This window comes from Petaurus breviceps, unplaced genomic scaffold (genome assembly GCF_028583685.1).
Source record: "Petaurus breviceps papuanus isolate PSGF00001 unplaced genomic scaffold, PetGlider_PUasm1.0 551, whole genome shotgun sequence".
Lineage (NCBI taxonomy): Eukaryota > Metazoa > Chordata > Mammalia > Diprotodontia > Petauridae > Petaurus > Petaurus breviceps.
The window spans coordinates 11097691-11124122 of NW_027186372.1; the positions used below are offsets into that span (position 1 = coordinate 11097691).

The following is a 26432-nucleotide window of genomic DNA, read 5'->3' on the forward strand; positions in this document are numbered from 1 at the left end:
TTCCTTCCTTCCTTCCTTCCTTCCTTCCTTCCTTCCTTCCTTCCTTCTTTATGATAGTCTTCTGGAGTCAGGATATAAAGAAGGATAAGAGAGAGTGTGCAAGTAGAGAAGTTGTCACAGAAAGAAAGATTAAAAGAAGGGTTTCTTGAGGGGGACAGCTGGGGAGGGGTTCTATCTGAACATACTCAACGTCACCCATCTCCTTGAGTCCCTTCTTTCCCTAAAACCATATTTCTCTCTGCCACGTCCCATGCTGTAACAGGAAAACACAATGAAATTACTTTTGGGTCAGAGTTGACAGAATCTCAGAGACAGAAGAGATCTCAGAGGTCATTTAGTTTAATCCACACTTGTCTGGGAATCCCTTCTGTAACATCTCCAATGAGTATTCAGCCATTGTCAGAAAACTTCTGGTGAAAGGGAGCCCACCACCTCTCAGAACCCCAACTCCAGGGTGATACTACTGAGCCAAATATTAAAGAGGGCCAGATTTTTTTTCTTGCTGGAAGGAGTCACTCCCTTGATATTCTTATCAGCATGGTGAGCCAAATCTTTCTTCAAAGTTAAAATTATCTAAGACCACTTATGGAAAACTACCAGAAAAAAAATGTGTCAAGTTGCAATGAACAGGAAATACTGGGGAAACCTGAAAGAGTTAATGTCAAAATTCTGATAAATTTAGAGATAACATTAGGCCACTGTTCTTTCCTTCATGATATGAAGATGGAAGTGCCAGCCAACAAATGCATCAGAAAGCAGTAAATCCTGCCTCCGTGGGAGGGAATGGGTTTGATGTGACCTTTCAGAAGCAAAGCCCACCAGCCTCAATCCTACTGCCATGAGCATAGTAGAAAGTATGGTCCAAAGAAAGAAACCGACAGGGAAGAAGAATTAAGTTATGTGTAGAAGAACAAATTTGAAGTAGCAATGAGATAATGCCTAAACCTAGATCATCCTTCATGCTGGCACTTCATACACTCAACCATGAAAGCCATTTACATCAAACAATTAGTAAAGACAAGCAGCTGCATCTGCAAAAGTATGAGCGAGGGAGAGGAGGAGAGAGCAGGAGAGAGCATGTAATCAGATGCTATTTCTTCCCTGGTTTCTTTGACAGATAAAAATAGAGGGCTGGAAGATATGGAAATACAACAGAAGTAGCAAGCCCAGCTACATGAGGGCCCTTTGGGAACAGAGCACATGTCAGAGTATAAGACCAATGAAGAGTTTTGGGGTCTCCACCATTCCTGTTGCTTTACTCTGCCCCATTCACCGGTTCCATTTATGAATGACCTAAAGGTGTACCCATTGTCTTAGGAAGGCATTATGAGAGTCAGCATTCCCTCCTTACATCTTGAGTATGCTAGAGGCTATCTGGATTTTGCTGAACTAAAAATAAAGCATCCAACTGCTATCAAAGTGACTGAAAGAAACATGTCACAGTCTGAGAAAAAAAATTGGTATGTATATATTTTTTAAAGTTTAAAATATACTTTATATACATTTTCTCATTTTATTCTCATGACAATTCTGTAAGGGAGGTGCTAAAAGTACTATTTTCTCCATTTTATAGGTGAGAAAACTGAGGCTGCCAGTGGTTAAGTGGCTTGCCCATTCATAGCCACAATACTAGTAAGTGTCAGAGGTAGAATTTGAACTCTGATAAGATAGATTTAGGATTTCATCTGCCATGTCACACTATCTCATGTATGTAGTTAAAGAAACTCTAGAGGTAGAGATTTCTTTTTTTTTCTTGTTTTGTTTTTTGGAGGGGGTAGGGCAGGGCCATTAGAGTTAAGTGACTTTCCCAAGGTCACATGGAAGCCATATTTGAATTCAGGTCCTCCTGACTGTAGGGCCAGTGTTCTATTCATTGTGCCACCTAACCGCCCCTGAGGTAGAGATTTCTTAAAGTCCTCTCTATACCATTAGTGATTCAGTGCTCAGCTTTGGACTCGTCCCTCACCCACTCCTACATTTTTTGTTCCCCAAATCTGGCCTTGATCTGATTGATCAGATCATGCTGTAGACATAAGGGGAGATTAAGGACCCATGGCAACTGCATATAAAAGAATCTTTCATGATTTTCCTGTTACTATAGCTTGCCCATGATCACAGTTAGAAAGTTTCATAAGTGGCATTCAAACCAGATCTCTGTGATTTCAAATCAAATCCTCTTTCAAATAATCTCATACTGAAGAGGCTAATACAAAGTCTGTACATATCAATAGTCCAACTACACAGATCACAATCTCTGAAACAAAGTGGACAGAAATCAACATTTGCTAAATCAAATGAATTATTAAAACCACCAAGATAAAGGCCTAATGTCAGAAAACCATAGAATGACATTCTTTTTCTTGGAAGAAATTCTTGCCAATCTAAAAGGTAGAATATTTAGCATAGGTAAGTGAGTTGACTTTGAAATTACCTTGATGGATCTTTAAAAGTAAAACATTTAAGTCAAAGCATTTGAACAAACAGTTCTCAAAAAAATAACGGGAAACTATTAATATCCATAGGAATAATTCTTCAAATCATTAATAATGAGTAAAATGACCATAAAACAATCCTCAGATTTCACCTCACATCTCAAAAATTGGCAAAGATTACAAAAGATGGGAATAGTCAATGTTGGAAGGGTTATGGAAAGGCAAGCACATGAATGCAACAGTGGTGGAGCTATGAACAGATATAACCATTTAGAAAGTAATTTGAGGGGTGGCCAGGTAGCACAGCGAGTAAGAGTACCGGCTCCAGTGTCAGGATGACCTGGGGATCAAATCTGGGCTCAGATAGTCAGCACCACACCCAGAAATAACTGGCCTTGTAACCTTGAGCAAGTTACTTAACCCTGATTGCTTTTAAAAAAAGAGAGAGAGAGAAAGTAATTTAAAATTATACAATAAAATGACAAAATATCCACACTCTTTGACCCAAAGATTTCACAGGTAGGCTGTTGATCAAGTTGATGAAGGATGTAAAGAAAGACCACATACATATGAACATTTATAACAATACTATTTTGTCATTGGAAAGAACTGGAAAAAATTAGATGCCTATTTATTGAAGAATGGTTAAAATGTTATTATATATGACTGTGATAGAATATTAATATATGACCCTGATAATCCTCAGTTTCATCATCTGTCAAATTAGAGTGTTGGACAACATGACCTCTGAGGTGCTTTCTAGCTATAATGAATGGTATGATTCTGTTTGGGTTCTTACTAAGTACCCAGCCCTGTACAGAGCACTGTGAGAGACATAAAGAATCCAAGATATGGTTCCTGCCCTCAAGCAACTTGCAATCTATCTGTGTAGACAAAACTAACATATAAAAAAATCCCAAAACAACCCAGTATTAAGTTATGTGGTATTGACAACAGTAGGAGTTCAACAGATGAAGTGGGTCATTGTGGACTGGATTTTTGAAGGGAAGCTCCAAAAAAGAACTAGGTCTTGAAGGATGTATAGGTTGTAGAAAAGAAAAGGGGAGGAAAAAGGGCATCTTAGATCAGCAAAGGCACAGATAGGGAAAGTATCTGATTTTGAGATAGCTGTGTGTATAGAAGGTTGAGGTGGGGAAGGTGCGTGCATTGCTCTTACCAAAGCAGAGGCTATCTATTAAAGAATTATAGAGTGGGCATAGGATTCCATATGACAAGACAAAATTATCTAGGGCCTTGAAAGTTAGAAAAGAGAGTTTGGATACAGGATATATTGTAGATTTTGCAGTAGAGAAGAAATAAAACAAAAGCTTTTTAAAGAGATTTTATTTTCCTCCATCCCTCCAATTATACTTAGCTATAGTGACCCAGGTGGTGAATAAGAAAAGAATATACATTTCCTATATATTTTCTCTTTGTGGATGTAGAAATTCCAAATGGTACAAACTGATATAATTGTATCTGTAGAGATATTTCCATAACAATCTATATTTTTGCATGTACACACAACACACACACACACACACACACACACACACACACCCATGAGCATAAATTCTCAAAAGACTAAGATGCTAAAGGACAGACATAATATAAATGTAGCAAGAGAATGGAGATAAAATATTCTTGGTAGAGGAAATGGGCCATTTCTGTGAGGTCAGGGACAGTCTTGTGTAAACTGGGCATCTCCCTAGCACTCAGCATGGTGCTCTGAACAAAACAGGCACTCTATTATTGTTTGTTAAGTGAATGCTCTATGAATTCAATCAATCAAAAATATTCATGGAGGGCATATCCCATACTATCTTGTGCATAGAAATGTTCCAGGTACCCTATGGAAGATGAAACATGACAAAATGAGTGAATGGATAGATGGCTGGATGAATCAGGTAATCAATAAGCAGCTAGGTGGTATAATAGATAAAGTACTGGATTTGGAAACCTGACTTAGGTGGTTCCTAACTCTGTGTCCCTGGGAAAGTCATTTACATTCTGTGAGTTTCCTCATCTGCAAAAATGAGGATAACGATAGCACCTACTTTAAATAAGATAAAGTACATAAAGTGTTTCGCAAACCTCGTAAAGACATATAAATATTGTTGTCGCTGTTGTTACGTCCCATCTCAATGTGTGGCCCTGGGAAAATTATTTAATATCTCTGTGCTTTAGTGAACTATTTGAGACTCTAAGTTGAAGAAAAGGTGCTAAGCTGCATTTGTAAAGGGCACTCCTTCACCTGGGAGTTTCCTCCATCAGTGCAATCAAAGTTCCAGTCTCTATTCCCATCCCTACGTTCCAGACACTGTGCTAAGCTCTGGGTATACAAAGTAAAATAGAACACAGTTCTTGTCCTTAAGGAGTTTACATTCCAATGAAGGAGATAACAAATAAATAGATCAGCATATAGGAGAGGCCTTCACCAAATAACCTTAGATCAGAAGCTACTAGCAGCCAGGCAGGCTAGGAAAGGTTTCTTGCAAAAGATAAGCTGAGTCAAAAGAAGTCAGGGATTCTAAGACACAGAGGTGAGAACAGATAGCAACTGTTCCCACTTGAAGTTACTCAGTGTCCCCCACTACCACAGTGAAAAAGCAAAGTCATGTAGGGAACTTTGGGTCACTTTGGGAAGTCATGTAGGGTCTCACCTGAAAGGAGCCTGTGTCAAGAGATAAAAGCAAAAAGCCAACTCAGAGAAGGAAACAGATGATCACTCTGCTCACTTGACCAGAGTTGCCTCATCTAGCAAAAATGTGGAAGGAAAAAGATAAATAGACTGGTTTGTATTCAATAAGCCCCTGATGAAAAAGGGACAGAGGATAAGCAGAAGCAAAGATTAGGAATAACTCTTAGCTACTGGGCCCCGAGCATGGCACTGTGACTACCACTGTGGGGAGATCTTGGAATCAAGCCAGGATATGAATTAAGTCCTAATGATGGAAGCCATAGGCATTTCCTGACCATTAATGACCATTGGGGTGGAGTGTTTGATATCCTGAGGCATCCTGAAGAGCAAGTCCCTGCAGCCAGACACGCCTCCCTCATAAATGTCCTAGGCAAAGGTCAAAATTGGTATTTGAAGATAAAAAGTAGAATAGGAATATGGAATATTTTAAAACAGGCAATGAATGTTTAATTAGCCCATCAAGGGTATCCATAGGAGACTAAAGCTTTTATATTAGCCAGATGACTCAAATCGTCTTTCAGTCTCTACCCATTATATGTCTACATGAGACAATTAGGTAGCTAAATGGATAAGTCAGGAAGACCTGAGTTCAAATCCAACCTAAGAAATTAGCTATGTGACCCTGGACAAGTCATTTAACCTTAATTTCCTCATATGTAAATAGGAATAATAATAGCACCTACTTCCCAGAGTTGTTATGAAATAAGATAGTAGATTTTTTTAACAATTAATTTATTTTTAGTTTTCAATATTCCCTTCCATAAGATTTTGAGCTTTAAATTTTCTACCCTTCTCTTTCTTCCCCCCTCCCCAAGACGTCATACAATCTGATATAGGCTCTATTTATACATTCATGTTGAACATATTTTCACATGAGTCATCATGTAAAGAAGAATTAGAACTAATGGGGGGAACCACGAGAAAGAAGAAACAAAAGAAAAGGAGAGGAAATAGTGTGCTTCCATCTGTATTCAGACTCCAAAGTTCTTTCTGTGGATGTGGAGAGCATTTTCCATTGAGTCTTTTGGAGTTTTCTTAGATCCTTGCATTGCTGAGAAGAGCTAAGTCTATCAAAGTCAGTCATTGTGCAATGTGGCTGTTACTGTGCATAATGTTCTCTGGTTCTGCTCATTTCACTCAGCATTAGTTCATATAAATCTTTCCAGGTTTTTCTCAAGTCTGCCTGCTAAGTATATTTTATAGCACATTCATATACCACAACTTTTTAAACCATTACTCCATTGATGGAAATCCTCAAAATGAGATAATAGCTGTGAAGTGCTTAGAATAGTGCCTGACCCATAGTAAGCATTGTGCAAATGTTAGCTATTATTACTACTATTAAATACAAGCTCAATTTTTCTTGGCTGAGGAAGGGGGAAACCTAAGGATAGAAACTAATATTTATGATCTTTATACATTCATCAGGAGATATATTTGTAAGTCTAAAATTATGGCAGATGTTAATGAAGGAAATGTTGAGAGTTTAGAAACCTGGTGATTAAACTTGCAAGTAATAATCAGCACTTCAGCAGTCCACAAGGAAACATTTAAAACTCCTTATGTCCCAGGTTGAATACACTTGGGGATAAAGTGAATGAGGCCAGTATTCTTTACCACTCATTTGGCCATGGGTGGGGCATCAGGAAATGTGTGACAGGGAAAACCTGTGGCAGGTATCAATCCTCTAAAAATGAGTCCCACATCCATGAAGCCTTGTTATCCCAAGGTGAGGAGTAAGATTCCCAAACTGAGAGAAACCAGCAGAAGTGTTGGAAGTGGTGTGGAGGGGTGGGAGTGGTGTAGAAAGGACAAAAGGAAACAAATGATAACTAATCATTATGGGAAAGGCCACAGGGGAATCAAAAAGGTAGACTTCTGGAAACCAGCTTCAGACAACTGTTTTCTTCATCAGGTAGTTCTTCCCCCAGAAAAGAGACAAAGAGTTGCTAAGGTGGGAGAATAGGAATGATGGAATCATATACCAAACAAGAAAGCAAACTCAGATCTGAAACTATCTTTAAAAGTGGGAAGGAATGGAAAGACAGACAAACAGACACACACGCACACACACAAAGATAGAGAGACAGAGAGAGGAGACATACATAGACAGATAGAGACACAGAGGCAGAGAAATAGATACAAAGACTGGAATGTAAAAGACAGGGTTCTGTTTTAGTGTTCTTACAGGCAAAAATCTGTTGATCTAATGTTGGGCAAAGCCCCTTTCCAGGGAAATAAATAACAGTCCAATAGTCCAGTGCTGACTGTACTAACAAAGCTCTGGGCTGCTATCTGGGTTGTATCTAGGTTTCAGCCTGGATTCTGCACAGGCTCTGATTTTCCAGGGGTTGTATGGTTGCTTATTGCTCATCCTTGACCCCTTGTCCCAGAAGACTCACCCCATTCCAAGGTCAGGGAGTTAAGAGATGCAGTTTCTGAGGCTAAGTTGACTGAACTTCTATTAGAATTTCAAATTAATCCTACTCTAATTAGAGAGATGCACTACCTCAGCCCTGTTTGGGAGTATTCCCTCCCAGACTTGCTTTGGCATAGAAAGCCCCAGGGCTTTGCCTACAGAATGTACAATCTTTCTGGGAAACTGGTGATTTTATAAAAACTTAAGCTCATCAGGCTGAACATAGATGTAAATGTAATGTAAATATTACATAATGTAAGCTAGGATTTTAGATAGCAGAGAGTGGAGTGCTAGGAATATTCCTCATCTTCCTGTGCAAAAACAGAGGGTCTGATATTCTTCCTTAGAAGGGTTCTCTAGCTCTTTATGCTAAGGAGATTTCCCAGACCTGACATCATGGCCCTGAGCAAATACAAGACTGTTTCAATGACTAGAGGAGCTCTGAAGAAAAGTCAGAATCTAAGACTGAACTCATCCCCAAGACTTTGAGGTCTAGCAAATCAAAATTAGCAGGCTAACTTTGATATGAGTGCCCAGATGGGCCAGGCAATGGAGCATTGCGTTTTCATACTGGAGGGACTAAAAGTTCTTGCATACAGGACATCCCTCTGCTCTGCCCTTCAATTAATGAAGACCTCCAAGGGAAGAAAAGTTTAGTGTATGTTCCCCCCCCCATTTTTTGTTATCTTTAGCAAAATCAACAAAAGCAACTAAGAAACAGTCTAATATAAAATTAGCTATTGCGACCATGATGACAAGGCTCCGCAGATTTAATTGGGGTGTTCTGGGCACAATGACCTGAATGATATAAGCACATCTGTGCTATGTCCCTCGGCATAGGTGTGCTGACTTGCTGGGGAACAATACACCATGATTTCACACATTATACTGAATAGCAATTATAAGCCCTGTGGCTGAAAATAAGAGAGGAAACAAAGTATATGGGAGCCCCATGATCACCTACATCTGTTGTCTTTTCCCTTTCAGAACCTGTTCACCTGCCCAATCCTGCGAAGACTGACTGTCTGATCTGGAACTCCCCACTGAGGTCACAGGGTTTATAGTTCTTTTCTTAAAATCATCTGAGTCCCCAGATATGGGAAACTTTGTACCAACGTGAACCAGAGCAAAGACTACACAGCAGAAACTGTTCCTTCTGAATCCCCTTCTCCGATTTATTCCAGTCCTGGTCACGCCCCACTGGGCTGTGTTACGCTATTTGGGAAGACAAGTTTCCATCAGTGAAAAAAAGGGAAGGAACATGAAGGAGAACAATGGCCCCAGAGGAGGAATTTCTGTTTGACATGAACAGATGTGCTACCCCAGGAACATCATGTCATTTCAAAAGAGCAAACACCCCAGTTGTTTGTTACACTGTCTATTTCCACTCCATGCAGAGGAGACACACTTGAGAGGCTGGCTGTACCACACCTGAGCCTACTCCTACCAGGGAGATGAACTAGATATTCCAAATGTAACAGATTCTACTAGGAGTTCACTTGTCATGGACCTTGAGATCATTTCTATTATATTTTCTTGGTCTGTGTAAAACAGAATGACAGACTTCCTCCAGGATCTAGGCAATGTGATTCCATCAATACCCAGACTACCAGCAACTTCCTTAGATTGGATATTTGACCCTTAGAGAGTAACTCAAGTGTTTATCTAATTAGCAATTAGTTCTGTGATGAAAATTTTTTTTAATTCTGGAAGAAACATTAGAAATAGTTGCAGAATAAAATCTATAGGCTGGGGATGGCCAACATAGCAACCCACGCAACCGGGAGAGTGAGTCTTCTCCTCCACCACCTCTGCTGGCTGTTTTTGGCATCTGGGGCTTTGTCACCAGATGCAGCTCGAATGACTTAATGCAACGTATCAAGGAGAAGCTTGTAATCCACAGACCTTCAAAAGAGGCTCGATGGCCCAGCAAAGCATGAAGGTGAGACCCGTGCTCCTGAAGCGGAACAGTCTGGATTCAGTGGACTTTGTGAAACAATCCCATCACCGCAGAAGCAAATCCCAACAAGTCCGCTTCAAGGAGGATGGAGCTAGTAAGAATCAAGCTGGCCTGGCAGAGATTGATGTCCAAACAGACCAAGACTCCACCCTGATGGGGAAGGTGCAGGCATCTCGGCACCATCACCTGCCCAACTACTCCCTCTCCTTCCCCAGGTCCCAGAAGGGGGGGAGCATCCGGAACATTGCAATCCAAACTTCCCCCAGCCTTAGGAAGCACTTCCCTGTTTTTAAAAGGAAAAAGCTCACAGCCAGCAAGTCACTGGTGGAAATGCCCACAGGATCTAAAAACTCCATCCAAGTCAATGGCAATCTCTCAGAGCAGGACATCATGTCTTCTGATCTTGCCTATTTACGAATCACTAGGCATTTAGATGATGTGCCTCACAGAGGTAAGAAAGCGCATCCATTTTTTCCCAGAGTGTCCAAGGCACAAAGCAATGGGCCTGTTAGCATCTGCTTTGAAGCAGATGCTCTGGGGCCCTCAGAAAAGGTGACGGCTTCCATACAAGTTCCTGATGATATATGTCATAGCCCTCCATGGGGTACCAAAGCCCCCACTTACAGCATGGACAGGCCTGTTGAATTAGGCAATGCAATACATCCTTGTGCTAATACGTGCCCAGAGGATGTGAATGGCAGGCTGCCATCTAGTTCAGAAAGGCCCTCCTCCTGCTTGAGTACTGCCAGCGGTGCTCACTCCTTGCCTGGCAGAGATAAAACGGACCCTGAATTGCTTTTGCCCAAAGACACATCTGGCATGAAAGAGCCAGCTCCTTTATCACCTCCATCAAAGGGAACTTGCACTCCTTCACCTCCACAGACTCATAACTCCTTGCCTTGTTTCCTTGGAGAGCACAGACAGGCAGCCCCTCCTGAAACTGCTTCTGACTGTGCTACACTGAGTAATGATCACAAGAACCTAATATCATTGACAACTAGCAACATGACAAAATCTGCTGCTGAGTGTCAGGAGGAGACAGAGAAAAATTCCAGCCAGGCAGATACTTTGGAGTTTAAAAATTGTTTAGGAAGCTTTCACCTCCAGTCTTCTCTCCCAAGGAGTGAAATCAAACCTCCAACCAACAAAGAGATTAAAGGAATTAATCAAATTCACCTGGCACACGGTGAACTGTGTGACCTCCAAGGGAGACTGCAATCCGTGGAGGAATCTTTGCACTCAAACCAAGAGAAGATTAAAGTCCTTCTGAACGTAATTCAAGACTTGGAAAAAGCCAGAGCCCTCACTGAAGGGTAGGATGAGTTTTGATATTAAAAATTTTGTTAAGTCATTTATCAAAAAAAAAAAACCCACCAACACTTGCAGTAATGGGTTTCAGCTATTAAAAGGTTTTAGTAATTCTCAAGGAGTTGTTTTCACAAGCCATTGATCCTCAAAATTTTCAATCCTTGAATGAACTTGAGTGATTAAAAAAGCAGATAGCATCTCTTTTACAATACTGGGATTTAATATGGAGTCTTGGTGGGGGGGAGCTCATATTGGTTCCCTTGATATTCTCCTCTCTTTAACAATGAATTGGGAAGGGTCAGGAGCAGGACTTGGGTAGAATCCAGATTTCATGATTTTTATACAAGTACAATTATATTGTACAAGTTCAATCAGTGTGGCAATAGTGGAAAGAGAACAAGATTCTAAGTCAGAGGCTCTAGGCTAAAATCCCAACTCTCTTATTTACTATCTGTGTGACCTTGGCCAAATCTCTTTACTTCTTAGGACTTCATTTTTTCATTTGTAAAATGAAGGGAATGAACTAAGATGATCTCTAATGCCCCTTTCAAAATTTAATTTATGGCTATTTGTGGATGGTAGGTCCATAGATAAATAAAAGAGACAGGAAACAAGCAAGTAGAATGCCTTTCTCTCTCTTACTCCTAAATATTAGTCATGCAGCTTTGAGTTGGTTTAAACTAGGATTAAACTAAAGTACACCCCACTTCAATAACCTATGTTCAATCAATGGTTCAATGAAAACATAAAATGAATGGTCAACTGAAAGCAATAAAGGGGGATTTAGGGGATAGAATGTATATGGGGAGGATTCCTTGATGGAAAATTCAGCAAGAATATTGGATGCAGTTTGAGAACATAAAGGATTTAGAAGAATAGTCTTTGAGGACAAAGTCATCTATTACTCTCTCTACATCACTCCCCTCCCCACTCCCCAAAGGTGTAGCTCTAGACCAAATTAAGATAGTGTCAGTGGTAGTAAGCATGTGCTTCTTTAAGTCAGAATCAGTTACCTTGGAATTGGGGGTGGGGGGTAGAGACAGAGCAATGAGACACATTAGATTATACAGAGACCTGAACTTAATCTCCATGATTCCACAACCTTTGATGTATGACTTTCAGCAAGATATAATCTCCCTCAGTTTTCTAAGAGAAAGATATAATTTTCTTCAGTTTTCTATCTCACAGGTGGGACTAAGAATACCTGTCTTCCTACCTCATAGGGCTGATGTGAGGACCAAAGGAAAAAATACAATTGTGAATATATTCTTTAAAAGTTAATTGTATAAAAATAATAATATATATTCTTACATTTTGGTCTTGATCCACCCACTTTGGCTTGATTGTGAGTAGGACACTGTACTTTATGAAGTAAGTGTGTTGCAAAATCAATTGTGGGTTCTGTCCATAAACTCACTCAGCAAAATACTTTGTGTTGCAGGCGTAACTTCTACCGCACTGGCCAGGACCTCAACAACTGCAGCACTTGTCAGAACACAGCATGCATCATATACAGGTACCTCGTTGCAACCCAGGTTGGTGGTTAGCACATGTAGAGCACAAAGGGCCAAGAAACCTTGACCTTCCAAATAAACTCTCCTCCCATATGCCCCAAAGTCAGACAAGAGGAGAATAGATTTTGAATGCATGGATTTTGAGAGCTAGAGTGGTAAGCTTCCAATGGCATAACCATATTCCATAAGAAGGTATTCCTACAGCCTGCTGAGGCCCTATCATTCAAAATGCACACTGTCTGTATGAGTCTTCTTGATTATGCTGCATAATACCCTGGCTGGGTACCAGTGGGTATGTGCAGTATTTCCTTTGGGAATAAGTTTGTTGTCTCTAATGAAATGGATTTTACAAGAGATAAAAATCAATACTTCTCTAGCTGGGAACTTACTTTGAGAGGTAACTGAAATTAAAAGTTACCAATGGATTCCCAGAAATGAATCTCCGGAATCTAGTTTTCCTTGAAAAGGCATAAGCAAACTTCAACCTCCTATCATTTTTTCCCATCAGACATAAGACTTCAGTAGGCTGAATCCCATGTGGAATGCTTTGCTCCATTAAGCATCTCTACTTCTGCAGCCATTTCATGAGGCATCTTCCAACCAAGGGGTCATGTATCTTATAGTCAGTGCTGCCTTCCTTGGACACGCACTAATCTTACAGGGGCTTTGAATAGAGGCACGGGGAGAGAAAAAGTGACTTTTTCATTATCTCTCGAGAAAAGGGTTCATTTCAGCACCAAGGTCAGCTCTGAATCAGGTTTTTATTGAGTGACATACGATTCCATACAGTGGACAATCAAAAGAAGAAACTGAGGCCTAGAGAGGGAATAATTTATCCAAGGCCAAGCTAGTAGTAAACACCAGATCCAGGATTTGAAGTCAGACCTTGACTCCAAATTTATTGCTTTTTTCCATTAGATCAATCTGATTTCCCCTTACTCTAGATATAAACTTACAGTCTGAACTAAGCTTTGCTCACCTTCATGGAAGTTCTATTCTGATGCCCAAAGACTACGTAAGCAGAGCAAAAGCTCCCATGGGTCCTACCAAACTGGAAAGGCTTTGTATATGAGCCCCCAGAGGCAGACTATGTGTTTGTTATCTGAGGAGTAGCCTACCTACAGGGCATCATCACATTTAGCTATTCAGTGTACCTCAGAGGTCATCTAGTCCAACTCCCTTATTTTACAAATAAGGAAAAAGGAAGAGGAAATTAATTACCCAAGGTCTCACATGTAGTAGGTGGGAAAACTAGGATTCAAAGTTAGGACTTCTCATTCCAAATCCAGTACTATTTCCACTGAACCATACCATGCATCTATATTTGTTTTATTATTCGTCTTTGTCATTTCTTATGGCATAACAATATTCCATTACGTTCACATACCATACAATTTGCTCACTCACTCCCTAATTGTTGGACAGATGGTGTGTTTCTACTGTTTTGCTATTAAAATAATGCTATTAATTTTAAACAGATAATGGTTTTTCTCTCTTTTCATTAAGATATTGAGGGTATATTCCTTCTAGTAAGATTGCAGACTAAGTGTTGCTTTTTCTGCATAAAGACAAATTGCTTTCCAGAGTATTATATTGATGGTATGGTAGTGCATGCTTATAATCCCAGCTACCAAGAAGGCCGAGGCTAGCAGATCTTTGAGCATAGGAATTATGATCTATAGTGGAATAAGCCAATCAGTGTCTGTACTAAGTTCACCATCAATATGGTGAGCCCTGGGGAATAGGAAGCTAACAGGTTCCCTAAGGAAGAGTAAACCAGCTCAGGCTAGAAAAAGAGCTTCCAGCTGTTCACAGCGGGATCAGACTCATGAGTAGCCTCTGACTTCTAGCCTCGCCAAGAAAGTCTTTAAATTTGCAAAATAATAAAAATAAAATAAAATAAAAGGCATGAATACACAGTTCCACCAACAGTGTAACATCATATATATTTCTTCACAGTCTCAACAACACTGAATTTACTATTCTGAGTCAACCTGGTCAATTCAATGAATTATAGTGGAAATTACAAGGTTTATTTTTGTTTTTGTCTTTATTCACCTTATTTTGGAGAGCTGAACAGTTTTTCAGGTTGTTATTGATAATTTGTGTTTCTTCTCTCTAGGACTACCTAGTCCTATCTTTTGACCATTTATTTTTACATTAGAAATTTTTATCAATTTCATTTATATTTTGCATATCACAATTTTGTCAGAACTAAAAATAGGAAGAAGCTGTCCAATGATTTCTGAAACTCAAGTAGTGGTTGGAATTTTTTTGTTTCTTTGGCAGAGGCCATGACTAGGGTTTTTCAAAAGCAACGGGCTAACAGAGAGACCATCATCTCTGGGTATTGAGAAAGAGGAAGTGTAGAAACTCAATGGGTCAACCTGAATCACAGACTCTAAACATGAAACTGGTAAAAGAGGGTGAAATATAGTGACCATTTTTGTTCATTAACCAGAGTTAAAATGCTCCCTGTAGGCAGCAGGGGGCTACAGAGTATCCTTTCCTTTCTTTCTCCTCCCTAAGGATAACAACCATAATTGGGGTGTGTTGAACAGTATGATTTAAGGTCCAGGCATCTAACAGGCAGCTGTTACCTCACAGGGTGGGTGGTTGGGCCTCTAATATAATAACATCAACAAAGTTTTCCCTAATTAGCCGATATATATGAACTAACAGAACAATGAGGTCTAATCACATGATTGCCATGACCAGTAAATCAATAAATAATCATTTATTAAGTAATTACTATGTGACAGTCACTGTGCTGACTAACAGATACAAAGAGAAAGCAAAAATAGCACTTGCCCTCAAGGAATTCACATTCTAAAAGGGAGACAACATGGACGAAAACAGGTATATTTGAGATACATGCAAAGAATACGGATGATAATAATCTTAGAGGGGAAGACAACAATGTGGAAACAAATAGCTAGAAGCCAGGTGTCCTGCCTGTGTAGTGTTACATTATCGCCTCTATGCACTTGGTCTCCAAATATACAGATGCAGTTTTAATATCTCCTCTACTCCAGTCTTACACCAATAAAAATCAATCCATCAAAAAGCATTGCTTAAGCTTATTATGTGTTGCACTATATGTTTTCATTCGTTTATTTTTAACATTCATTAAAAAAAATGAGTTCCAAATTTTCTCCCTCCTGCCCATCCCCTCCCCTCTCATTGAGAAGACAGGTAATATGATATCAATTATACATTCAAAGTCATGAAAAACATATTTACATGTTAGTGCTAGGCATTGAAGATACAAAGAATGGTAAAAAATCATCCATCAAGGAACTCTTTTCAATGTGAGAGATACCATGTAAATAACAATGTCTACACAAAATATAAACAGAGTAGATGTAGGTAATCTCTGAGGGGAGGTAATAGCAGCTGTAGAGATGAGGAAAATTCTCATGCAGAAGGTGGATTTTAAGTTGAGAGTTGAAGGAGGTCAGCAAAATGAAGAAGTGGAGGAAAAAGGAAGCCATCAAGTCAAAAATACAGAAGTGAAGGATGGAATATCACATGCAAGGGAAAATAAGGAAACTAGTGAAGCTAGATCTCATAGCATATGGAGGATAATAAAGTACAGGAAGACTGGAAAGGTAAGAAAGAGGGAAGAGATCATAAGGGCCTTAACTTAATAAGGTATAAAGAGTTTGAAAAATGCAAAATAAAGTATTTTATATTTAGCACTGGAGATAATAGAATAGCACTGGAGTTTATTGAGTAGGAAAGTAGGGTGAGATGGTCAGACTTACATATTAGAAAAAATCACTTCAGTATCTGAGTGCAGGATGGATTTAGAGAAGGGAGAGATTTGAGGCAGGAAGACTAATTAGAATGCTATAGAAACAATCTGGGCAAGAGATGATAACAGTCTGAACTAGTGCGGTGGTGGTGTGAGTGGTGAAAATATGTGAGGTGAATGACAGTGAAGAGTCAAAGATCATGAGCCTGGTGACAGGGAGCTGGTAGTATCCTCAACAGCAATAGGAAATTTCAGAAGAGGGGAGAGTTTGGAGCAAAAAACCATGAGTTCTGTCCTAAACATCTTGAATTTGAGATGCCTGTGGGATATCTTGTTCCAGATGGTAATGGAGCTCAGAAGAAAGATGAGGGCTGGATATATAGATGTGGCATTCATTTGCAAAGACATGATAATTGAATACATGGGGGCTAAAGAAACCACCAATAGAGACAGTATAAAGGAGAAAAAAATTGAGAAAGTCCAGGACTGAGACTTAAGGGACATGCAGTGACATGCTATGAATGAAGAACCCATAAAGGGGACCAAGAATGAGTAGTGATACAAGTAGGAGGAGAAACAGCAGAGAGAAGGTATGAAAACCGAACAACTCCCTGCTGGACAATTCCATCGACCCATTTCAGAATCTCAAACTCAAGTTGTCCACAATAGAATTTATTATCTCCCTCCCCTAACTTCTCCTTCAAACAGTCACATCTCTATATAGGGTACTACCATCTCTCTAAGTCACTCAGGTTCATAACCTATGAGTTTTCTTTGGCTCTTCCCTCTTCCACAGTCATTGTATCTAATCAGTTACCAAAATTATCTTTTTTATCTCCACATCTCTCTCACCTTCCCCATGCTCTATCTCAGGGTTACGCTAGTAAAGTCAACTCATTAAGGATCTCATTATCTCTTCCCTAAATTATTTTTCTTGTTGTTGTTGTTCAGTCATTCAATTGTGTCTGACTGTTTATGACCATATGGACTACTTCTATCCTCCAGTACGTCTCAAAGTCTGTCCCATTCATATTCATTGTTTCCATGACACTATCTATCCATCTCATCCTCTGCCATCCCCTTTTCCTTTTGTCCTTAACTTTTCCCAACATAGGAACCTCCTAATTAGACCCTTTGCTTCCAATCTCACACTTCTCCAAATTATCCTCCATTCAGTTGCCAAAATAATGTTTCTAAGACATAGGTCTCACCATGTCACATACTTGCTCAAAAGTCTTCAGTGTCTTCCTATTGCCCTTGTAATCTAAGTCTGACTTATATATATATTTTAAGCAATCGGGGTTAAGTAACTTGCTCAAGGTTACACGGCCAGTTATTTCTGGGTGTGGTGCTGAGTATCTGAGCCTGGATTTGATCCAGGTCATCCCAACACTGGAGCCAGTGCTCTTACTCGCTGTGCTACTTGGCCGCCCCAGTCTGACTTATTTTTACTTTCCTTCACCTGATGTATGTTTCAGCAAAACAGGTCTAATAAATATTCCTTGACCTCATCGGTCCATTTCCTCTTCCTGTCTCTTTGCCTTTACACAGACCATCCTCCATTCCTGTAATACATTCAGTTCAATTAAATTCAACAAATATTTAGTAAGGAGCTGGAAGATTGGTTACCAGGTGATACTTTCTGAGGGGCTAAAACTCATAAACACTTCATACCTTAGCTTACCACCTATGCATTGGTAGAGGGAATACCCACATCAAAATATATATATATATATTTTTTTTTTTCTCTGTCTCTCTCTTTTGTTTCTGGTCTTCTCTGACTCTATCTCCCCCTCCCTTTACTTTGATATGACTAACATAGTCTATAAACCAAGGAATGGTCCTAGAACTAAAGCAAGCCTTCTTAGGGTATAAAGGAATTTGTACCCTTTTCCAATTTTGCCTAAGCAGCAGCTTGCAATAAGAGGACAAAGCCTTTGGATTAGGAAGCATAAGGTGCAAGTTAACATATTCTCTTTGTCATTAACTTGCAGTGTGCTCTTGGTCAACTCACTTTACTTCTTTGGGATCTCTATTTTGTTCATTTTATACTGAGGAGTTGACTTGTATGACTCCTAAGTTTCTTTCCAGCTCTTTTATTCAGTGAGTGCAATGAGTCAGTGACTTAATTCATGGATCTCCCTCATTACCATTCAGAACAACACTATTTTTAAAGTTCCCTCTGTCCCAGAATTTGAGCCACTGCAAAGAAGGGGCAATTAACTTGATGAAAGGAAAGAGATCAGAACAACAGCCCATCACCTCAGCAGTGGGATGAGGAGAACTGTCATTTTTACATTTCAAATTACTTCAAACCTTGTGTCACATCCTGGAAAGTCATTTCATACAAACTAATGAATAAGTGATGAGAAAATGCTTCTCTGGACCTTGTTAAGCAATGGTCTCCATAATGATGGATGAATGTGGTACACATTGCAAGACCCAAGGAACACAGAGACATGATGGATTTCTTTAGGGTCTGTTGCTGGTAAACTAACAATACAGAAAGCTTATCACTTACTTAATTCTCTGACCAGAACTCCAAAGGAACATTCACTGGACTTTAGCTGAAAAATTGCAATATCTTTTAAATGGAGGGGAAAGAGAATTTCTCCTAAGTCTCCCATCTGTTTTTTTTTAATTTTCTGAGATGTGCAGAATCTCAGAAGGTGTCTAATTTAATCTGCACCTAAACAAGAACCTTCTCTACAATATTCCCAAGTGGGTTTCTCAGCCTCTGTAAAGAATTTCAGTGATTGGTGGCAATCTCTAGAGATAAAGCATTCCATTTTTGGACAATCTCAATTTCTAAGAAGTTGTTTTCATTATCTCAAGCTTATTCTCTCTCCTCTTCTCCATTTTTTGGTTTCCCTAGCTCACTTCCCTAACTCAATTCCCACTTTCTGAAAGAAACCTTTCCCAATCCCCCTTACTGCTTTTGCCTTCCCTCACTGGATTATCTCCAATTCATCTTGTCCATATTTTGTTTGTACATAGCTGTTTGCATGCTGTCTCCCTCATTAGACAGTGAGCTTCCTTAAGAGCAGAGGCAGTTTTTGGCCTTTCTTTCCATCCTCAGTGATTACACAGTGCCTGGCACACAGTAAACTTGTTGACTGATAGTAACTTTCACCCATTGCTATTAGATCTGATCTCTGAGGCCAAGCAACTGAAGTCTAAGCTTTCTTTTGTGAGGAAGGACCCTTTAAATATTTAAAGAGTACTTGGGGTTATCATTTATTGACCTTCCTTAAATGAGATAATATTTGCAATAGGCTTAGCCCATTGCCTGGAGTATAGTTGGCACTTAATAAATGTTTTTTTTTTCTCTCCTTCCTATAAATCTTCCCTTTTTCAAGATAAGTATACTTGACTCTGCAACTAACCCTTGTATCACATGGTTTTAGTACATTCACCATCCTGTTCACTCCTTTCTGGATGTTTCATTGATAATGTTTCAGAGTATCAATGACCTTGCTAAAATGTAGTATGTGGAACTGCATATATTCTAGATGTGGTCTAACCAATGACTAGGGGCCATCTCCAGGGATAATAGTTTCCACTTTTATAATATATGTGCAACCATGGGTGAGTCACTTAAGGTCTCTATGTTCCTGGGCAACTCTCAAAGAAGATGAGTCATGAGCTGCTGCTCTACATCATAAAGAGAGTTTCCTCACTATAGCAATGCAACTACAAGTTCAGTCCAGTTTATTGTTGTAATGGATTAGGTTTTTTTTGGAATGGCTATATCTTGCCTAATTATACAGTTCTGTTTTGCCACTGTTTGTGCAAGTAATAGTCTTGCAGAATTGCCTCAGGGCACTGAGAGGCTGTAACTTGCCCAGGATCTCACAGTCAGTCAGTATGTACCAGGGTTGAGACTCTTCTAGACTTGAAGTCTGACTCTGACATTGTGCTGATTCTCTGCAGATTTAATAAGGTATGAAACAGAATGTGCACTGCATTCCAAAGATTCACTTAGAAGAGGATAAGTCATTGTTTTTCTAAGAGTTTCTTGGTGAAATGGAAATATCCATGGAAGGGTAATGGCTTACCCACTAATAAAACTTCAAAGGGGGACATTTATTTTTCAGGCTACTTTCCAGGAAAGATGACTCCCTGAGAGCAGGATCCTGAGGGAATGTGACAAAGAGTGAATACATTTTGATAATCAATGGAAGAAAAGGATAAAGTGGTGGGTCACTGAAGGTTGTATCAGCCCTGGAGGGACATGAAAGGTATCGGGGATAGGGACATTGAACAAAAAGGCGAGTTTGCTGAAACTTTGCCTGACAACTTTGCCAAGGATTCAGGGACTTCCTCCTTGATCCTTATGCCTGATATTAGCACTTGAAATGCCTGACATTTTCTAGCTTTTACCACTCTGAGATTGAAAGAGAGAGAGAGAGAAAGAGAGAGAGACAGAAAAGGAGAGGAGAGGAGAGGAGAGGAGAGAGGGAGAGGAAGGAGAGGAGGGAAAGGAGAGAGAGGGAGAGAGAGAGAGAGAGAGAGAGAGAGAGAGAGAGAGAGAGAGAGAGAGAGAGAGAGAGAGTGTGAGAGAGAGACTGATTCTCATTTGATCCTCCCAACAGCCCTATGAAGTATGTACTATTACTATCCCCCTTTTTACAGATGAGGAAACCAAGGATTAAAGAGGTCAAGTGACTTGCCTAGGGTCACGTATCTAAAAAGTGTCTGAGACTGGTTTCAAATTCAGGTTTTCCTGACTCTCGATCCACCACCTCTATTCACTCTACTACCTAGCTATTTTTTTTAAGTTTTCTAAAAAAAAAGTTTTTTTGAAAAAGGAACTACCAAGAAAGTTATGTAACTCTGCCTGACTGGCTGCATAGAGATGCTTTAAAAGTCCTAACTTGAGAGTGGAAGTAAGGGCAGAAATGGGGAGTTTAGAAAGAAAAAAAACAAGGGGAAATTGCCTACTGAGCAGACTTGTGTCCTGGTCTTTCCTAAGCCCAAGTGAGAAGAGAAAATGAGGCTCCATAACTCCACACCAGGGGCCTTGGTTTGCATTATGCATGACTTCTGGGATTCATTTGTTGCCTCTTCTTTCTCCCACACTTCTTGGCTCCTCCGGCCTCATCTGAGCTCAAATACTGAAATGGAAATCCACCCTGACATTTCTCCTCCAATTAAGGTTAAGACCAATTAAATCCTAATTTTGCTCCCCAATCAAGAGTGCAAGTGCTAAGAAAGGCCCATGGCAAATCCCTTAGGATCAATTAAAAACACCTGAACAAAGGGATTGATGCAAAAAAATTGCTGACCACCATCCCCCACTCACCCCCACCACAGAAAGAATTTTCATAAATGTGTTTGCAAGCAGAGAAATATGCATGGAACAAAATGACTGCATCATTTCATAGAACTCCTAAGACTGCAGGAGTCTCTCATTTTCTCAGACTCTGTGGACCAAGAACTGCTTCTTCATCCTTATTAGTTCATACACTGATAAGCCACAAAACTGTAGAATCGCAGCATCTCAGAGCTTCAAGGGATCTCAGAGGCTCTCCAGGTCAAACATGTGTACCTATCCAGGAATTCTTCCTATAATGTGCTGCACAAACAGTCATCCAGCCTTCAGTTGACCTGCAGCAATTATTCCCTTATTCTTCAGGGAAGCTCATTCCTATTTGTGCAGCCCTAATTTTTAAGGAAGGTTTTTTTACCTTGCACCTCAATTTACCTCCCTGTAATGTCTACCCTTTGCTCCCACTTCTACCCTGTGGGACCAAGCAGAAGGAGTCTAAGCCTTCTCATAGGACTGGCCTTCAAATACTTTTATATCCACAGGTCCTCTTTATTTGAGGCAAAAGATTCGCACTTGCTTTAGCCAGTCCTCAGGTCACGACCTTCAGTGCCCTCATTATTCCGATTGTTTTCCTCTGGTGACTCCAGCCTGTCAGTGTGCTTCCTAAAACATGACACCTTGAGCATGGTATTGGCCAAAGAATATCTTCATACATTGCAAACATTAAAGTGCTATATAAATTCTAGTTCTCGTTGTTATATTCTTGTAAATTGACCAATAAACGTATGAAACTATTATATAACAACACCAAAAAATAGAATTCCTATATCATTTTAATATTTGAGAAGTGTTTTATTTTTATTATCTCATTGGATCATCACAGCAATCCTGTGAGGTAGTTGCTATAATTAGCCCCATTTTACAGATGAGGAAATTGAGACCCACAGAGTGTAAGACTTGCCCAGGGTTACATAGCTAAAACGTCCGAAGCAGGATTCAAATTCAGGTCTTTCAGACTCGAAGTCCGGTGATCTATGTGAAATCTTCTATGTGCTTCACCATCTACTGCACTGCCTACTCCACCATCATTTTTTACACATGGCAACAACTCTATTTTATCTGGGATCTCCTCATACTGACTCTTGGTAAGGATTTAAGAAGGAGATATGCCCTGGTCTTGGTGTCAAGGTATCATTTCCAAGTACACAAATGGGTAGCAAGAAGAGATTATATTATAATTGAGGAAACTGAGATCAAAGGAGATTCAGGGACTTGAATGAAGTCTCACCGTCAGGTAGCACTCAGAGCCCTTGGGTTTCCTGTCCATTGAACAGTTGTTGAGCCATTGGATTTCATGCATTCCTGTCTACCACAAAAGTATTACTTAGACAGAAAAAAGGTCATTTAGCTAGAAATGCAATATCAACATGTAGTCCCATGAGTTTAGCTACTAACTGTAAGCTTAAATTATTGAGTACTTTCCTTTTTGCTTGGTTCATGGCTCTCCCTCAGCATGGAGACAGATAGACCATGAGCCCTTCACTCCATCCTAATCACAATTTTCTCCTTGGGTAGCAATGATATTCACAATGGAAACAAATTTCTTTCTAGCCATATTTTTTAAAATCTTGTTTTGAGCTATGGAGTAACCAATATTTTATGCCCAATTTAAAGAATAAAAAATGATAGCAAATTACACATATACATACCAAACGCACCAAACTAAAGTTACCTCCTGAGGGGTCATATGGTGTCATTGTCATGGGTAGAGGGTCAGCCTTTGAGTCAGGAGGGTTCTAGTTCTGCCTGGGGCGGCTGTAGGCAAGTCACCTAACATCTCTAGGTCACAGGCAACTAACTCTCCAAGACAATGTGACTGGATGAGTTGCCAATCTGCACCCATGAAAGGAGGTTAGAGTCTAAGAGTTTCCCCAAACTGATGAAATTACAAGTTCAAATTAACCATAGCCCCCAAGTTCCCAAAAGTGATCTCCCAGGGAAGGAAACTCAAGATTTGGAGCATCCCACAATGCAAATCTTCAACCTTCTGTGTACTCACATGGTTTTCATCATTTAAGCCTAATTTAAGCCTTTGTTATCTCTCACCTGGATTATTGCAAAGCTTCTTCATTGGTCTACCTGCTTCTATTCCCTTTCTTTTCCAATTAATCTCCCACACAGTTATTAAATTGATAGTCCTAAACCATAAATTTGATTGTCATTCCCTTGCTCAAGAAGTTCAGATGGCTCCCTCTTGCCTCTAAGAGCAAATACAAACACTGCTTTTGCATGTAAGCTCTTCATAAGTTGGAACTAGACTACTTTTCTGGACTTATTGCACATTACTTTTCTTCTCACATCATCCATTCCACTCAAAATGTCCACTTCACTGTTCTACTTACAAAATATTTCATCTCTTGACTCCATGACTTTGCACACTGCGAATCCCTCATGCTTGAAATGAACTCTCTTTTCATCTTTGCTTCAGATTCCCTTGCTTCCTTCCAGTTTTACCTCAAGTGTTCCTTGCTATATAAGGCACATCCTTTGTGTTGCTAGTGCCCTCCCCAGCACCAGAAATCTATTTGTATTTATTATAGATGCTTCAAATTTGCTTACGTGTATATATGCTGTTCCCTATCCCCATAGAATGTAAGCTCTTGGAAGGCAGGAACTATTTCATTTTTGTCTTTGTATTCCCTAGAAGTGCCTATAGCATGGTAGGTGCCTAATAAATGCATGGAGAACGAATGAATGATGCTACCTAGGACCATTGCCTTTAACTCCTACCTCTCACAATTTGCATTCTGCCCTTTCTTCTCCCCTAAGACATAAACAAAAAGAAGTAGGATTTACAACTCTGGAAATGTATAGGTAATAAAATAGATGGAATTCATCTCAATGCATTAATAGCTAAAGGGTTTGCAATACAGCATAAATATTTAAGAAAGGGATTAGCTGAACGGGACAGGGATGGTTGTCAGCAGGCATGCCGTAGAGGACCACAAGAAGGCCCTCTTGTGTATTCTCTTGCCTCAGTGTCTAATTCACAAGTCCCAACTCTTCCTCACCTTTCCATCCTTTCTTCTGTTCTTGCCCTTTTAAGTCAGTATAGATGACAAGTATTCACTGAAATGGGGGTGAGTAGAAGGCAGACAAGGGTTTATAGAGTACTTACTATATGCTAGACACTGTGCTAAGTGCTCTATAAATATTATCTCGTTTGACACTTATTCAAAACTTCCCTGTGAGATAGGTGCTCTTATAGTTGAGGAAACTGAGGCAGATAGAAATTAACTGATTTACTGAGAGTCACACAGAGAGTAAGTATCTGAGGCTAGATGTGAACTCAGATCTTTCTGACTCTAAGCCAAGAACTCTCCACTGCTCCATCTCGCTGTCTCTGGGACAGCGAAGCTGGAGTTAACATGCCAACTTCTTAGCTTAGAGTTATAGTTCTCAAATTGAAATTTATTACAAAGGGTCATGGAGATTTCTGAAGCTCAGTCTCCTGCTTATTTATGGGCTGAATGAACCTGTGATTCTCAGAAGGTTCATCAGAATACAGATACCCCAGGAGGAAAGGATGAACTTGCCAGCCCCAAATGGTTGGCAGTTGTGAAGCTGAAAATTGCACTCTATAAATAATCAGGAAACTGGTCATTAGGAGAAAGTTTTAGGAACATTCTCCCTCCAGGCTGAGAAATAGGTGTTTGCAGGAGGGGGAATTTCCCACTTTCCCAAACTGTAATTATTCCCCAAACGTTTGTGGTTTCAATAAAGTTTTGCTTTCCAAAGTGTCTGTGATTTATCGATATAGACAGAAACCAAACTACCCCCTTATATAGCCATTGATTCTTACAGCTAATTTAGAAGAAAATTCCTGAAGGTCAATAAATCTTGGAGCACCTGGGCACCATGGTGATAGGTGCCACGGAAATGCACTGGCCAACAGGCAAAATTAGAAAAAAAACATGGGGAGAAATTTGGAAAACGTGCTTCCTGCAGGGAGAAAGAACGTATCAATCATTTTTCAGTCTACTCATGGGCACACTTCCTTCCACACAGTTTATTACTGCCACCTGGTTGCATTTCTCTTTTTAATAAAGGTGTGGCTACGTCCTCTTATATCCGCCCTTATCTCTAAGCGCACCCACAATTCGCCCTGCTAGGGCAGGGAGGAACTGAAGTCGGACCTCCAGAAAGGGCACATGCCTACAGGGACATAAAGTCCTAGTATGATCCTCCTAAGAACAGGCCCTGAGTGTAGAAGCTCCCTCCTTCATCTGTGTTGGTGAAAGGAGAGATTTAGTATTTTCCTTTCTAGGAACCCTGTATCTAAAAACCCGCAGTGCTGTGCTTTGGAAAGACTCACGAGAGTCTGTTTTACACTGCAATAAATTGTCTCCATCAGTCCTCCAAGCTTTAGTCCGTGGCGGGGTGGGGTGGGTGGGACCTTTCAGGAACTCTAATTTCCTTTTATCTCTGTGTTGGACCAGACTCCCCAAGTTTGGTTTGTTCAATCAAAGCCCAGAGGAAAAAAAAAATTCTTATTTCCGGTTGAAAATGATGTCCATTTTACACCTTGTTTTCTCAGGGCACTAATTGTCTTGGCCTGATTTGATCCACATTCCCTCCTGCTGCTTCTAAATTTGTTTAAAGTTACTTTCCCCCTCCCCTCCCTCCTCCAGCTCAAATGCTAATACACTTGCTATCTCTTTAGTCTGCTGATGGTGTGATGGGAATTCCAACCCTGTGGATCTTACAGAGTAGTGAGATCATAGTTGACAGAGTCATAGGAAACTTGAAGCTATTACACCAGGTGGTATAATGTAAAGTGGTATCATTGTGGTAAACCCCTGATTCCAGCTTACTCCAGTATCCATTTTCAGAACATTTTCACTATTCACAACTCAAGTCTATTCTTACCCTTTTGTCTCTTACATTTCCAAGCCCCCTTTGCAGTATGCTTTGCCACACTCTCCTTCTTGGCTGTATAAGACCTGGGACTATGGCCGGTCCAACTATAGAGAAATCTACCTCTGCCTTTTAGAGCAGTGACTGATCAG

General features: G+C 40.0%; 2 protein-coding genes across 2 annotated transcripts in view; one reads left to right on the top strand and one right to left on the bottom strand.

Annotated features, from left to right (window-relative positions):
- The window catches only part of DOCK2 (dedicator of cytokinesis 2), a 500381-nt gene that overhangs the window by 201740 nt on the left and 272209 nt on the right, over positions 1-26432 (bottom strand). The window lies entirely within an intron of this gene.
- Positions 9108-26432, top strand: part of INSYN2B (inhibitory synaptic factor family member 2B) — a 29912-nt gene continuing 12587 nt past the window's right edge. Inside the window, exons 1-2 of the mRNA XM_069102393.1 lie at positions 9108-10825; positions 12262-12336. Coding sequence (XP_068958494.1) covers positions 9474-10825; positions 12262-12336 — 1427 coding nt within the window. The 5' untranslated portion in view covers positions 9108-9473. The remainder of the gene's footprint in view (positions 10826-12261; positions 12337-26432) is intronic.